Source organism: Dipodomys spectabilis, unplaced genomic scaffold (genome assembly GCF_019054845.1).
Source record: "Dipodomys spectabilis isolate Male_0828 unplaced genomic scaffold, ASM1905484v1 ptg000026l, whole genome shotgun sequence".
In the NCBI taxonomy this organism is placed as follows: domain Eukaryota; kingdom Metazoa; phylum Chordata; class Mammalia; order Rodentia; family Heteromyidae; genus Dipodomys; species Dipodomys spectabilis.
The window spans coordinates 5,647,352-5,664,398 of NW_024870703.1; the positions used below are offsets into that span (position 1 = coordinate 5,647,352).

At 42.8% G+C, this 17,047-nt stretch overlaps 1 protein-coding gene across 2 annotated transcripts in view; it reads right to left on the reverse strand.

Moving 5' to 3' along the window:
• The window catches only part of Epas1 (endothelial PAS domain protein 1), a 90,552-nt gene that overhangs the window by 37,035 nt on the left and 36,470 nt on the right, over window positions 1–17,047 (reverse strand). The window contains exons 2-3 of one of the 2 annotated variants that reach the window (XM_042675559.1): window positions 5,821–5,924; window positions 3,686–3,876 (exon numbers count right to left, since the gene is read on the reverse strand). In XM_042675559.1, coding sequence (XP_042531493.1) covers window positions 3,686–3,876; window positions 5,821–5,867 — 238 coding nt within the window. In that variant the 5' untranslated portion in view covers window positions 5,868–5,924. The remainder of the gene's footprint in view (window positions 1–3,685; window positions 3,877–5,820; window positions 5,925–17,047) is intronic. The other variant, XM_042675560.1, reaches the window with a different exon arrangement.

The window sequence follows — 17,047 nt, forward strand, 5'->3', positions numbered from 1 at the left end:
TCTAGGAGAGATTGTACATTAGCTACTCTTAGCCATTAACATCCTTGCATGAACCAAATTATTGGCTACTTTCCCAACAGGACAGAAAAAGGCCTTGATCTGGAGTGTGTGTGTAGGACAAAGGGGTGGGACAGTAAAGAAGTTGGAGTGAAAGCCAGAGAAAACAACTCTGAAAGTGGGGCAAGACAAAGCACCAGAAACCATTATCTGCTGCCACAATTTTGGTTTCCTTGTACAACTTTTTCTGCACAGAAAAGTCATAGTAAAAGCTTTAAAGTCATTTGCCACACTTTGTGTGTGTGTGTGTGTGTGTGTGTGTGTGTGTGTGTGTGTGTGTGTGTGTGTGTGTGTGTGTGTGTGTGTGTGACTACTGGAGTCTGAACTCAAGGCCTGGGTATTATCTTTTAGCTTTGTTTTACTCAAGGCTGGAGCTCTACCACTTGAGGTACACCTTTACTGCTAGCTTTTTGGTGGTTACTTGTAGATAAGCATCTCAGGGACTTTCTTGCCAGGGCTGGCTTCAAACTGTGATCCTCAGATCATAGACCAACCACCTGAGTAGCTAGGATTACAGGCATGAGTTGCTAGCACCCACCTCACAGCCTCAACTTTGGAATGCCTTTTCCTTAGTGGTCTAGAGATAGGGAAATGGTAATCTCCTAGGAAGACTAAGCAAATACCATGATCAAGAATAAACCTGCCGTTTTTCCCTATAGACATTGCTTCATGTTGCTGACTCTAGATAAAATGCATTTGATTTTTACCTGATACGAATGTAAGGAAGTCTCAAAGCAATTTTAGAATGGAAAGCACATTTTGCATGTTCACCAGTGCTTAATGCTCTTAGAATGCAGAAGTATTACAGTTTGAAGGGCTTGTCTTGAAAGAGGATTTAAGACAATCAAGTGGTATTTCCACTGATGTTCCTGTCAGAGTTATTCTGTCCTCAGCCCAGCATGGAAGCAAATATCATAAAGCTATTGTTTCAGTTTGCTTCCTGTGATAGGAATCTCAATCGGTGGCCCCAACCCACAGCCTGAAATCTCAATGTTGAAGTTTCCTCTCCAACATTCCCACACACAAGAGCCTACTGTGAAAATCAAAGGGAAGTGTGTTACTAAGTAAAGAAGAAACTTTTCTAAAGCCAGACCTGGTATTTTTTAGCCTTTTGAACTCTGAGGTACGCAATTAGCTATTTCCTATTATAAAAATGAGCCTAACTGGGGCTTGTTCACCTTTGTCAGAAATGCTTAAATAGTGATTTTGTGGTTTGTTTTGACTTGGAAATGTTTTGTTTTTGTTTTTGGTAGTGGTAAGGATTGAACTAAGGGACCTGAACATGCTAGGCAAGTGCTCTACTATTCGGTCTCATCCTTAGTGTTATGTAGGCCAGGATGGCCTCAAGCTTTCAGTTCTCCTGCCTCCACCCGAAATGCTGGGATGACAGGTTTTCCCTGTCATCCTGACAGGTTTCTCTCACCCCCCTTCTCCAGAAGCTGAGTCTTACTATAAATCAATGTGTTTCATAATAATTTTTTCTTTTATATTTTCTTGATCCTCTAGCCACACTGCAGTTAAGTATCATTATTCTCTTTGTGAAGATGAGGAAAGAGAAGTTCAAAAAAGGGAAAGAAATGCATGCAAAGTTGCACAAGGAGAAAACAGCCACAGGGAAAATCCAATGCAGGGTTATCTACCCATAAATCCTATGCTCCTTTTTGTTATTCTGTAAGGTAATAAGCAAAGTATGATTTACAAAGAAAAATACAATTTCTGAAAAACAGATGCAACAAATGGTCCAGAGAATGTCTGGCAAGAGGCTGTGAGAGGAGGCAGGGAAAAGAGAGGGCTGATAACCCATCTCATCCTCCCCAGGCTCCTTCAAGGACGCCAGGACCAGATGGCCTAAGGTTGAAACTTTTTACATTTATTTCCTTGGAACAGAGAGGTCTAGGGCTAAAATACTGAGGATTCTGGAAGGTTTGGGGCAGGGCTTGGCCAGAGGGGAGGCAGTCTGTACTCATAATGTTCAACACCTCTTGAGGTGGGATGGGTGACCCCCCATGGAGGTTACTTTGGTCCTGTCTCACTGTGGTCCTGTCTCTATGAGGACATCTAGTACATGGAGGGATCACACCAGCTGTCAACTCAGGCCGAAAGCCATTCTCAGGACCAATGAGGATGTGGACCAGGTTTACATGGGGTTAAGCATGGATAAGAAGACCTCACACCAAGAGGAAAGACAGGGACCATTCTCTGAATGCATGAGGACTTCCTTCCCACCCACTGTTCATGGTCTGCCCTGTTCAGCTCCTGGAACATGGATTTGAGATTGGCTCTCTTCCCAAGCCCATAACTCTTATCAACAGCTTTGCCCGAACAGGTTTGCAGAATACTGAAAATCCCTATCTGTCTTCTCAGCTTTCCAAGAAGGCAAACCTCTTTAAAAGGAAGAGGTACCCAGAGTCTCCAGAAGCCTTTCTTTTATCCAGCAACCCCAGCCTTGCAGAATTTCAACTGTAGTTGCTCCTGTCTGGGGCATCTATGACTATGAATCTGTCACTGCTCTGTCCTATATGCACAGCATCTGTGTCCTTGTTGCTCTTTTCTGTGAGCATATTCAGTCTATTTGGCTTGCAGCTCAGGCTCCAGACCCTTAGGCCATCCTCTCCTCTGAAGGTCTTTTTCTTATATCCTTCCTGTGCTCAGGACCCAGAATAGAACAGGTCAGTCTGGCCTCCCTGTCTCACAGTGGATTCCCTCTGCTCAGGGTTTCTTTCCCAGAATAGCCACCTCACAACAGGATGGCAGAACTGGCTCCCTCAGTAAATCTGAAAATGAACTGCAATGGTCCCTTCCCTTTAAGGGTTTCCATTTCTCTCATTCCCTCAGACACTGCCCACCTGTGGTGCCAGACTGGCTGCTACACTGCTCAATTTCCTTACAGAACTGACAATTTAGACAAGACTGTCGCATAAGATCTGAAATTGGAAAACTTCTCAGGCCTCTTCTTCCAGGCTGGGACTAATAGGAAAAACATTTTTTTTAAGAATGTAATTTTATGAGAAACAGACATTTTTATGGACTGCAGATTGCAGAGATACCAGGAAGGGAGAAAATGTGCTGGGTTCACTGGGGAGGCGTGATGCTTGATGCTCTCATCTGCCAAGCACTCCCCAATGGACATGAGCATAGCTAGGTTATTGTCTACATCAATTTTCACAGACCCCTTGTGTTATTAGGTCTAGCCTCATCAGGCAGGTGAGGAAATGGACGATCAGAGAGACCAAATGATCTGCCTGGGTTAACCAGCTAGAAAGAGGGAAAAGCTTGAACAGGATACAAGAGAGCTAGCTGGCAAACAAGAACTAAAACAACTCCACTTCCTGCAGACTCAAGTGTGGAGTGTAAGGGTCTAACCTTATTGCTTCCCAGTGCCCATGTTCACTTTGTCTTCTTCTCGCCCTCCTCCTCCCTGCATATTCATTGTTAAGGCTGTTGCTACAGAGGCCATTGTTGTTTTACATGAAGCACTGGTGATAACCTTCCTATGAGTGGATGTTTTCAGAGTGAGGTGTCTGGGAAGAAGGTCTCACATCTCTGGTGCCACAAGGGCCAATGTAGACAAGATGTAGCCACATGTAGACAAGAATCCCATGCCAGCTTTGAGGACTTGTCGTCTTACCTGAGGAGAGGAGCTTGTGTGTTCTCAGGAAGCTGATAGCCAGGCGCATGATGGAGGCCTTGTCCAGGTGGGAACTCACGCTGTGAGGCAGGGGTAGCTCATGAGCCAACTCACAGAAGACCTCTGTCTCCTTGCTACGCCGGCACCTGGCAGCATCTCGAGACTTCTCCTTCCTCCTCTCTGAGTTGCTCCTAGAGAGACAAGGGATTAGTCTATAAAGATTACTGTCATGCTATCAAACTCCTGGTTAAGTTATACCCATAGCCCCCCAAACTAAAGTATAGCCAACTCTCCCAATGGACTGATCTGGGCTCATACCAGTCATTGGAGCCATGCACAACCTGCTTTACGTTGTTGGCTCTACTTTTGTGTGTGTTGGAATTTTCTCAGAGGCCTTCCTCTCTGGCATTCTATGATATCCAGTGTAGAGCTTACTATAGCAAAAGAAGCCAGAAAAGATATGCTGGTTAGTTAATTGGCAATGCCTTGGAACTGGTCCTAAGTTATCTGGGGGCAAGGGTCAATGTCCAGAAACAGAAAGGGGAAGAAGCTATGATCACTGGGTCAGATGGCTCTGTCAGAAGTGCTAAAGAACAAGATGAAAGCCTGCTTCAAGGCTTCAAGTATAAGATGAACTCTGGAAAAAAAAATTAAGCCCAAGACTGGACCTTAGATTCTATTTCTTTTAAAATCAGAAAGTGGTTTCCATAGTAACAACTGAAATCACCACTATATCCCAAGAACAATTAGACATGCTTCAGGCTATAGTCCCAAAGTGCAGTCCTGCCAAGGGTTAATTGCCTGTCCCATGTCCATTTCCTCTTTATTGTAGGATGGAAGAACTATGACAGTCTAAAATCTGCTTTTTTTTTAGAAGTCCTAAATAAATATTGAGTCTTCTTATAAGGCCTATGTCAAGTTCTACCACAGGAAAATAAATTCAGGGTATTTGGGTTGTAATTGCTAGCTCTGTAAACTTATATTATTTAAACTGCTTGGCCTAAGGTTCTTCCTCTGTAAAAATGGTAATAGCAGTACCTACGTCACAGAATTATTATGAGGACTAAATGTGATAATTTATGTAAAATTTGTAGCACCAGGTCCACCTCAGCTGCAAGCAACCAATATTAGCTAGCAGTAAGAAAACATCTGTCCATGCAGGCTGGGAAGGTGGCTCAGTGGTAGAGTGCTTGCCTTGCATGCAGGAGGCCCTGGGCTCAATTCCTCAGCACCAAATAAGCAGAAAAAGCTGGAAGTGGCACTGTGGCTCAAGTGGTAGAGTGTTAGCCTTGAGCAAAGAGCTGAGAGACAGTGCCCAGGCTCAGAGTTCAGGCCCCACAACCGCCCCCCCCCCCAAAAAACTCTGTCCATGAAAAGATGATCATGAGAGTAAGAAGGTTGCTAAACACAACATGACAATCCTATCTTTGTAGAAATTTGTGTATTATACATGATACTTCCTACACATGATGAAAAAGGCCTAGAAACATAAAAAATATTAAAAAAAAAACAAATCCGCAAGTGAACAAATAATTATTATATATTTTCTAGGTATTATTTTAAGTAATACTGTTTGTTTTGACCTGAAAAACTATCCTCAGAAATATCACTATCCTCATCCCTAATTTGAAAGTGAAGGGACAATCCCGTCATAGTAGTTATATAAGTCACGGCCACTAGCCAAAAACAGGGAAGTGAAGTTTTGCCCTGGACAGGTGGGCTCCAGAATCCAGGCACTTGGCCATCAGTGACTGCCTTGACTCTAATTAAAGACTTTGCAGTTGCACAGTAGTGAGGTTAGGGGAGAAAGTTTTCCCTAGTGATATATATATATATTTTTTAAAGTTTCCATAAATAACCTACATTGCTTGTTTTAATAAAGAAACAAGTTTTTTTTGTAGAACGTGTCCAATGCAATTTGTGGCTCTCAAGGCCTTAATCTACTCAGTGTTAGCTCTCTTACTCTATTCTGCCTTCAGAAATTGTCAAAACCAAGGGCTCCTTCTCCTTTTGTCTGGCTTTGCAGCCTGTTATCTCAACAGAAAATCAGTATTTTGGGATTCACGGAATGCTGACACGCCTTGCCACCCCCTCAAGATTTGGGGCAGAAGCGCTGTTTTGACTTTACAACATACTTCATTTTCAAAGACAGAACGTCCAGCTCTCTGCATGGATTACACATCGTATAATTCAGACTGCGAGAAGAATTGTCCAACAGCTGGTGATGGTCAGGAAGAACCTTCAGAGAAATTGTGAAATGAGTGAATTTTTTCTTCTACCTCCCTGTCCTATGTTCTTTAAGCTTTGTTTCCTTTCCTCTCCCAGATTTCCATTTACTCAAGGCTCACACTCTTATACCCCATCCATTCTTACCATCTCAGAACCTGTTCTTGGGGGCTGGTTTTGCTTTTGTGACCAGATTTTAAGGGCAAGTTTGTACATTAGTCCTCTGAATTTTCATCTTCACCTTGACCTCTGGTTGAGGGGATTGAGGGATGCTAAAATATTGTTGGCATTCTGATACAGGGAAGGAAGGTGGAAGGGAAAAGAACCACAAACATAAAAGAATTATTGGGGTCCATTGTCCAACACTAACCCTCTCATTCAAACAACAGCATCATCTCTTAATCTAGTCATAGTGGTTGCATCTAAAGAAGTCATCTCAGGGCAGAGATACTAAGCTGTACAGACTATGACATTAACAGCAACATCTTAGAGCACAAACTTTCCCCTTGCCTTTGCCATGACTTAGAGAAGAAAAATCCCTAAAGCAGAGGATGGATCAGCTGGGGAAAAGGCTATCTAGAGTCAGTGCTCTACTTGACAGCTGCATTAGCCATCTCAGATCTGCTATGTTCATTCTACCATATAAACATTTATTGACACCTACTTGTGCATCTGGCACTGCATTAAGAATTCTGTTATTATCTTCTTACCAACACAGCCAGCATGATAGGTATTGTTTTTACAACTGACAGATAGGGAAATTGCCCAAGATCACATATAACCCTTTGGAGGGCTTAGAATCAGTAATCAGGTTCTTAGAAGTTCTGAGAAAACTTACACAGGGAACCCTGTGTAATGCCATCCTTGCAACCTTATGAAGAGAGCAAGGTAGGCATTGCCAGTGCCCTCATTTCAGAGATCCAACCAGTTAGTTAACTTGCCTAGGGCAATGAGCTGATTCTAGCTGATAACTAGCCTAGGGACCAGGACCCTCCACCTCCCTCCTTGTGCAATAACTGAAGGAGACAGTGGCTTTAGCAAGAAAGAAAGACATAACATTTTACCATTTAGAAAAAGACAGAACTTTCATCAGCCCCTTGACTAAAAGTTAAACCCTCCATTTAGCTACTCTGCTTTTATAGTTGCACTCTAGGACTTAGTATGATTTTTAATTAGATTATCTAGCTAATCTTGACACAGCCCAGAGATGTCTGTCTAATGTTGAGTCTTAGAAAAACAAACAAAAACCTGTCACACTGGACACTGCAATCATTTAATTAGCAACACTGAAGAGCAAGGATAATTAACACTAAGGTGCAGGTAAGACCTCCCCAAGCCCAACCAATACATGTGCATTACTGATTGCAGGTGTGTGTGGGAGGAGGGGGGACTGGAAATTAGGTAAGGTGAGGTTCTAATATACTGTCCAGATTTGGGAGAAGGAAAAACATTCTCTAGGCTCTGAAACCCTTGCCTGTAAAATGGGCAGAATCTCATGTCTTATTGATCAAATGAATGAGTATGGAAGCAATAGAAAGCTCTCATGAAAATCATCATGGCAGAGAGATAATAAAAACCATTTTTTGGCTAACCTGAGCTTTAGTCATATCACATTAAGACTAGCCATACACTTGTTCCTCATCACCAAATAAACTGTCTTGGAAATGGAAAATATGTCCAGCAGGCCAATCCTGCCCAGCACTTTGTATCAGTGGTTCTACATCTCAGGCCAATGAAGGGTTTCATTTCCTAAAGTACTTGCCCTTCCTGGTATTTCCTGGATGGGTCCTAGAATCAACTATAGTAGGTCAGATTTCTTCTTTTTCTTTATAAAGTAATAATCCTAAACTTATCATATTAGTAGGATTCTTTGGCTTCTATTAAAATGATACTTAATCTTACAATATTTCTTGATCATTATCAAGGATAAGAAAAATTGTGCTCCAAATTCCTCCTCCTAGCCTTCTTGGATTTTTTGCTCCCACAGGTGACCCTGCACAGCACATGGTATAGGGAAGAAATACACAGCCTGCATGTGGCCATGGTTTACTATGTCTTCTTGCATACCCAGAAGTATTTTCTGAGTTCAGATTTGACCCAGGACTACCAGAGTGTGGATGAGGCACCAAGCCCTTGCTCTCAAGGAGCATGCAGCCTGCCAGCTGCCTCCTCTAGCACAGGAATGAGTACAGACAATACACAATAAAGGGGGTTTAAAAAACACAAATTGTCGTCACAAACATGGATATGGATCTATGGGGTGGGGGGTGGTGGGAGACAGAATTTCAGGAGAATAAATAGCAACACCCTTAGCAGCCTTTGAGGAGCATATTTTTATATACCTGTGTTATTTCATTCACATAGCCATCCTAAAAGATAGGAGCTAGTATCTCCATTTGGTAGGGGAGGATATGAAGATTAATAGAGCTTTAAATCAGTTGCTAAAAAAGATTTCTCAAACTTAGTTCTTTTGAATCTCAAATCAAAAGCTTTGCCACTGACAGCCAGATTGCATGACTAGTGTATGTTAGAAACTGTCTCATGAATTGGCTGTTTGCCTATGCTAGAGAAAGAAGAGAAGGCTTAAGATTTGTAAAAGACAGAGTGATATAGATTCCTTGGAGTGAGGTTAGCTCTTCCTTTAAATAAGCAGTCATTCACATTAGTAATATACCTAGAACTTTAGAAGTCAGATTAGGAAGCTGGGGTGTTATGTGATTTCACAGTGCTCCATAAAACAACCATGCAGCAGTGTCTAATCATACTGCAGTTAGAAAATGAGTAGCTTTTGATCTGGGATTATTGTTATAAGTGCAAAAACTTATACCTATTCTCCCCAAGTTGGAAATCCATGCGGCTCTGAAACATTTGATCCACATTACAGGAAGCAACCACTTCAAGATCAGGTAATTGGTCAAAAGATAAAACAAGGGCTGGGAGCTGGTGGGTCATGACCCTTGTCATCCTATCTACTCAGGAGGCTAAGAGCTGAGGAGTGAAATTGGAGGCTAGCCCGGAAAGGAAAATCCAAGAGACTCATCTCCAATTAACCATCAAAAAGCTGGAAATAGAGATGTGGCTCAAATGGTAGAGTACTAGCCTTGAGCAAAAAAAAGCCCAGGACACACACACACACACACAAACACGCACAAAACAAGGACAAGGTCTATGGTGGTGTGGCTCATACCTTTAATCCTTGCTATTAGGGCAGGGGTGGGGTTGGAGAACTGCAGTTTGAGGCCAACTGGGGCAAAAAAAAAAAAAAAAAAAGCTACAAGACTATCTCAACAAACAAGCCTGGAGTGGTATTTCTTATCTGTAATCCCAGTTATGCAGGAGGTAAAGGTAGGAGGATGACTATCCAAGGTCAGCCCAGGAAAAAAATGTAATACTCTACCTGAAATACTAAAGCAAAAAGGTCTGCAAGCTATGATTCAAACAACAGAGCAGCAAGCATGAGGGTCTGAGTTCAAACTCTAGTACTACCAAAACAAAACAAAAGTGACTGTCCAGAAATGTTAAGTATAGTCAGTCTCTTGATATTAGTTAAGGATTGGTTCCAGGACCTCCTGTAGATATCCTATAGATATCCACAAGTCCTGTATCATTACATAGTGTAGCAACTTTCATACACTTTAAATCATCTTTAGATTACTTATGGTGTCTAACACAATATGAGTGCTGTGTAAACATGTGCAATATCATATTGCTTAGGAGGAAATAACAAAGAAAAAGTCTGTATGTGTGTCCAATATAGACAACATTTTTCTCCAAGCATTTTAAATCAGTAGTTGGCTGAATCAGAGAATGTAGAACCTGGGGATATGAAGCCTTGTTTATGCTCTAATGCAACCAGGAAACCTTTGCTCAGACCACATGTGACTTTTGGGTCACTGCTATAAGTGTGGCAATGGGTCCCTGCTTAAGTCATTAATATATAGTGACTTAATATTGGTCAAGATGATACTGGTTTCTGACTTCCAGGTAAAAATACCTGAAAAATAACATTCACTCCCTAAATGTCACTAACTGCACTATGAAAGTTAGTTTCTTAATTAGCTATGGGCTCTTTACTTTAGAGTGGTAAGAATTCACAGGCCTAAATACCTGTGGCTATCTGGGTATCAAAACCACATGCCTATTTCCCTTGGAGGTAGAATGGATTTCAAAACTTGGGGAGAAGAACTGGAGCTAATTAGACCAACTTGGTTGATTTTACTAGTTGGTGGTACAATTCTATGCTCATGCCAACTCACAGGTGGAAAACCCAGGTCTACTTTTAAAACTAACCACCCCCTTCCCTCTACCATGTACGGTGTCCAGTAAATTTGGAGTCACCATCATATGATATATATCTAGGATGAGGCTATTACTTTAGTAAATGTATCACTATAGCATGAGGGTGATAAAAATAAGGAAATAGAAATTTGAAGCCAGTTCCACATAAAAGATGGTTACCCTTTACAACAGTCACTTCCAGACAAAACTATAATTTTAATCCCACTACTCTAAGTGGGATTAATTAATTTCAGAGCCACAAAAGAAAATCAGTCTCAATACTTCATTCTTGTATGCATCATTTTCAATCCCAGATGATCTCTAGCTACTCTGTAGTCACTAGACTATACTGGAAAGTTTGTAGTTTTTTCAAAGAATAAAATGTACCCTTAACTGATTAGATTTTGCTGTCACTGAAGGCACTCAAAAAACAAAATAAAAAAGACAAGGCAACTCAAAAGAATTTTCTACATGCAATTCCAAAGAGTGGTAAAGATATTTTTGATGAAGGCAGTGTTGTAGTGGCCAACTTTCTGGGAACATTCTGATGTTTGTCTAAAGGCAGTAGTGGTTAGTCAGAGGCATCTATTTTATAGTGAGGAAAAGGTATCAAATATTATGGACAGTTGAAATGGAAGATAATAAATTAGCAAATTCAGGAGGAATGAGGCAGATCAAACAGACCTGGAGAAGGGCAAAAATGACATCAATAAGCTTTAAATAGACACACCTTTTGTGAGGGGCATGGTCTCTGCGCTAAAACAGAGAACTAATAACACAGAGTGAGACATCAAACAACCTTAGGGAAGGGACAAAGAGGAGGGAAGGCATGAGGGTTGGAGGGGCCAAAGTAGGGGCAGATGTTTTCACCCATCCCTTCCCTGTGGAAAAAGTCCTGGAAAGTGTCTCACAGGCAATTCCTCTCCTCAGGGTTCAGCCCCCAGCTGCCTGACTGGCTCTGAGGGTCAGTGTCCCTGCAGCGGAGGGCCTGGACTGCATTCAGAGCTGACAGTAATGTCTGAGGCTCACCCAGTTTGGCCCTCTAATGGTCATTTCTGCTTGGGGCTGACTGGAGATGCTTATCTGCTGGCCTCCTCTGCTGCAGGCAGCCTTGGAGAAGAGAGCAACAGATTCAATTACCAAGAAGTCCATCTGGGGCTCCAGATACCCAGGTCCTTACGTCATCTAAGGACATATGGAGTCTCCAGCCCAGCTGGGAAGGTGTGCATGGACAGGAGTAGCTGTGACAAACCGTCCTGTGCTTTGCTTCATCAGCTTTCCTTCACTAGCTAGCCCTTTAGTCTAAATCTCAATATTCTCCCCTCAAATTCTTATGTTGAAAGGCTCACCTTCAATGTGACTGCCTTTGGAGGTATGGCCTTGGACATGTGATTAGGAAATGAGGCTGTAGCCCACATGAATGGGATTAATATGCACTATAGAGGCCCATCCCTTTCAGTGGCAACAAATCAGGTGCCATTCTGGGAGCTAGGACTAGAGTCTTTATCAGATATTGAGTCTGCTAGTTCCTTGATTTGGTCTACCCAGTGTCTAGTCCTCAGCTTATGCTATTTTGTTCTAGCAATCTGTACAGAACAAGACAGTGGCCACTCTAAATAACATATTAGTGAACAAAATACTTTGCATTTGTGCTACATATTATATTTTATGAGACTCTTACATGGTAGGAGAGAAGGAACAGCTATCATCATTCCTGTTTTAGAGAGGAAGAAAGCTAAGCATAGAAATAGATGGGAAGTAGAACAAAACTCACAAGGCCTGATAAGGACACACAAACAGAGAGCCACTGACAACCAGCCAGTGCTAGATGTGCATCTCAACTGGGAAAAGACCTTCATTATATACCTCGTAACTCAGCCTTTGCTAACAGACCTTTTTGTTTTTTTTCTTTCTTTTGTCATACAACAAAGATTTAATATTATTCACATTACATGTCCATGAAGAGCTGGTAGGTAGTAGATGGGGAAAGTACTGTTCTATACAGCTACTCAGAAATCCCAATTAATGGAGACTCATCAGATAGCTACTGTTCCAACTATAACCTGGAACAGCTGGTTGATCTGTAAGGTCTCCTTGGTACAGGAAGAAAAGACTGGAGGAGCACTCTAGTGCTCAACATCTTAGGCCTGGACTTATAAATTTCACTTCTACCCATGGTTTATTCACCTTAACTAATGGTGCAGCTATAACCTAACTGAAAAGGAGGTAGACGAGGGGAACATAAAGAAACTTGTGGAGTAGTTGATGACTCCTGTCTCTGCTCACTAGAAACTACTGTAGTAGATTGCAGATGTAAGAAGAAGACTGGGCAATGGACAGGACTACCCTGTAGGTAAAATGTCTGTTAGTCATTAGTTCTGTTCAACAAATATTCCCTGTCCTCTTTCATAGCATCTAATAGATCTTTTCCTTTAAAAATGTGTTGGTGGAGATAAGAGTAATATTGTACATATTTGGTATAGGCAACTTTACAGATACAGAAAGGTTTAAAGAAAAGAGATCTTACTGGGTTTATGGATTTGTAATTTGCTTTTTAAAAATTTTAAACATATCACATTAAGAAGTTTTTCAAATCATTCCTAACAGCTAGCAAAATATATGTTCATAGATCACAATGTTATTTGACCAGCCCTGTTCAGCTCTGGCTTCCAATTTTTAGCTGTTGTAAATAACACTCTGAAGCTACCTTTACATTAGATATTACTTTCTAATTCCTCTCTCCCTCCCTCCCTCCCTCCCTCCCTTCCTTCTTTTTTCTTTTCTTTTTTTTTTCTTTTGTCGGTCATGGGGCCTGAACTCTGGGCCTGGGCACTGTCCCTCAGCTCTTGTGCTTAAGGCGAGCACTCTACCACTTGAGCCACAGCACCACTTCTGGCTTTTTCTGCTTATGTGGTGCTGAGGAATCGAGCCCAGGGCCTCATGCATGCAAGGCAAGCACTCCACCACTGACCACCTTCCCAGACCCTCTAAGTTATTTTTTATAATTAAAAAATGACATGAATTGGGCACTCTTGGCTCATGCCTGTAATCCTAATTAGGAGGCTGAAATCTTGATCAAGACAGAAAGCCCCCCCTCTTCACCCCCCCCCCACCAGGCAGAAAAGGCAAAGCAAGAGTGTGAGACCCTGAGTTTAAACTGTGGTACTCTCTCTCTCTCTCTCTCTCTCTCTCTCTCTCACACACACACACACACACACACACACACACACACACACACACGATCTGTATTCAATTTCTAGGAAGCCCCCCACAGCAGCCTCATGGTGAAAGTTTTAATAGACAGATCCGGTCACCATTTCTGAAGACAGAGCCCTGGCAGAGGGTGCGGAGGGAGGCAACAGCGGGAAAGGAAACCAAATGTATACGTTCTCTCTCAATCTGGGCTCAATCTGCTTTCCTTACTCAGCACTGGTTCTCTCTGGCTTCCTCTTTATAGCCAGCCTAACACATCTGCAGAGTGGTGACCAATTATACTGAAATGGGAGTCTCACTTTGATTCCAATCCAGTCCTGAGAAGCTACACATGCCGTGTATAGCAGATCCTCTTCTCTCCATGTAAAAGTAGCATTCTTTCCACCCTTTCCTTCCCTATATCCAGTATAGTGATATCCTTTATGGGTAGCCCTTTGACCCATAAAAAAAGCAAGAAAATAAGCAGTGCTAGGGGCTTTAGTCTGGATGTCCATTGCTCTCTGTGGCCCCTGGGGACCACTACTGCCTCACTCCCAACACTGTAGAGATACCAGCTAAGGAGCTAATTAGCCTCAGAGGTTGAGACGCTACTACTGTTGCTGCTGCTACAACTAGCCAACATTACCGGCAATTCTTTCTGGTTAACAAAGAATTCTCACTCATCTGTCTGAAACAAGTCTCCTGAAGTGGGTATGGCCTTATTTCATGTGGCACGAGACACAGCCTCTTCATGAATGAATGTTAATGCATGCCCAGTACCCTTCAGTGATGGAGTCAGCACTCATTGGATCCTACACCATTGGATCCTACACTCCACATTGGGTGGTGGTCCTCCAAATGCCAACCAGCAGATCCTCCAGCAGGCTCAGAAGGCCTCACTGAGTTGGATATATGAAGGTTAACCTTCCAAGGACACTTAATTTGAAGAGAATTTGGAATCCTACCCTCTTGGTCTGGAAAGAGGGACCACCTGGCCACATTTTAATTTAGGTCAGCCCTTAAGGAGATGAACCAGCCCAGGATGGAGAATTTTCTCTTGCTTGAAGTTGTCTGAGAGAAAGATAGAGGAAGCAGGACAGGAAGGAAAGGGATGAGATAAGGTGGGGAGATGTAGTTCACTGGTAGAATGCCTGCTTAACATATACACGTTCTTGGGTTCAATCATCTGCCCCGCAAGAAAAGGGAGAGTGCCTCCTGCAAGCAAGCATTTCATTCTCCCTATTTCTCTGGGGCCACTTCCCTTGGGCATAAGATATTCCCCACATCCAAGATGTTACCAGATGGATCAAGGGGTTTTCCTTAGGACTGACTTCTGCCCACTGGCACCCTTCTTGCTTTGTATTCCACAAGTACCCAACAGCATAATCTATGGTTTGGCTTAAACTATTGTATGTGTGCAGCTAGCCTGTTTCTACAACTCTGCCTTCAGCTAAGAAAACTAACAAAGAAATTGCACAGCAGAGAGAGAAAGAGGGAGAGAGAGAGAGAGAAACACACGAGCCTGAAATGTACAATGGATTCTCAGGCAGAAAGCACTCTGTGGTATAGTGGAAAGTAGTTCACCAGTCCCATAAGACCCTTCAGCAATCTTGCTGCTGGCTCTCCCTCCCCTCAGCCTTATGGAACATTCCTTCATTACCTTGGCCTGTCTATGGTGTGTTCCGCTCTCATGACCTCAGTTTCCTCCAGTAAGCCGCACCTGTGCTGATTGGCTTCATAGATTCCACAGGGTACAGTCAACCCTGTGTTGCTCTCCCTTTATTTTGCCCAAGTAAATTATATAATCTTCTGGGAAAGGCCCACGTCCTCAGTTCTTTTGATGTCCTCTAGCACTAAGAACTACAAAGCAGAGATATAGAATTTTTCAAATTCATCAAAACTAGTCTCTGTCCTAGATCTTTCCTAAGAATACTAATTCAGTGTTTAATTAGAATAAGAATTTTCCATCTGGGAAGAGTAGTTGGTGCAGAGAGATTCAAAGATAAGCAGTAGAAAGGGAATGGAAGGGAAGGAGGGAGAGAGAAAGACAGAGACAGAGAGAGAGTCTGTGTTTGTGTGTGTGTATGTATGTGTCTTATCAACACTCTGAACAAAATCTGGGCTCTTGACAGTGGGATCACATAGTCCAACACTTCTTCACCTTTGCTGTGCCCACAAACCACCAAGGATATAGTTTCAAGACACTCTCTCTAGAGGTGTGTGATAGAACCTGAGCATCTATATTGCTAGCCACCTCTCAGATAATGCATGATCCCACACTTTGAGTAGAAATAGACCCAAGTACCCATGAGATATTGACATCATGGAGATGTTATTTGTCAGTATTAGTGCAATCCAATGCCATCTTTATCCAAAGACAGCTGACACTGAACAAAGCAGATCTTCCAATAGGATGAACCCCATTCTCTTTGTGCATTTCATGGGACTTCACAAAGCCCTACTTGGATGACATTCTCTTTCTTCTCATCTTCCCCATCTATCATCTCATTTCTTCCTATTTTTAATAAATCCATCTTTCAGGCTCAGCTCATACCTTAATTCCTACAGAGGCACCCCTCCCCCACAAAACCCTCATTTTTCTATGGCACTTCCTCTTCCTGGTCCTACGTAATTAAAGAGGCCACTCTAGCTTGATGGTTCTCTCTCTCTCTCTCTCTCTCTCTCTCTCTCTCTCTGTCTATCTCTCTCTCTCTGTAAAGATTTTGTTGCTTTATGGAGCACAGGGGCACGGGTACAACATCTTTCACTTCTGAGTATCCTTCACAGGGTCCTGGGCAGACAAACTGGGTGAATACCTGTCAGTGGATGTAAGGACATTTCAAGTGTGCCTTTTACTCTTGGTTTTTCCATCTCAGGGAAAAAAGAGAAAGTGATCCCAGCTGTCTTGGCATCCAGCCCCAGCCCCAGATCTAGATCCCAATTGCTCCTGGAACTGCAGCTGGGCCAGCTTAGGTTTTATTTTGTTCTCTGCAGCGTCTTTTCCTCTCAAGGAAGAGTTAATGCACTGGGAAGGCTGCTTCCCACTTGGAAATCTCCATTTCCTCCTGCAGTGTGAACAAGAGAACTCTATGGACAGAGGCTGAGCAGGGCCAACTGCACAGGGAGTGAACTCACTCTGAATGGGGCTGTTCTAAAGCCCGCCAAGTCAAGTCATTAAGATGCCAGCCTTGAGGTGCAGCCCCCAGCGTCACCTCTGGATAGCCATATCCCAAGCCCACTGCCGGCAGGGGATGAATGGCAAGCACAGAGCCCATGAAAGCAAGCTCTGTCATAAGCAGGAGTGGAGGACCACTTCTCCCTCTAGGGTGGGGGTAGGATGTTGTGGAGGTACAAAAGTAGAAACCATTCTCCACTGTGAGCCAAAATGAACCTTCTGATTTACATAGTGTTGCCAAAACCCAATTGCTCCTCAAAAGGCCAAAGGGAATGGGGAGGTAATAATAACATTAGAAAAAATATGTACAATGCCAAAAATAATCACTATGTCATGAGAAAACAGAGCTGGGCTGCCTCAGGGACCATGCTGGCTATATTCAGGAAGGAGGGGGCAGAGATCTCCCTGGCAGCGTCTCAGACAATCTGAGTGGGGGGAAAATGCCCTAACTGGAGTCAACAGTTGGCAAGGAGAGAGAACTCTTCTCAAGT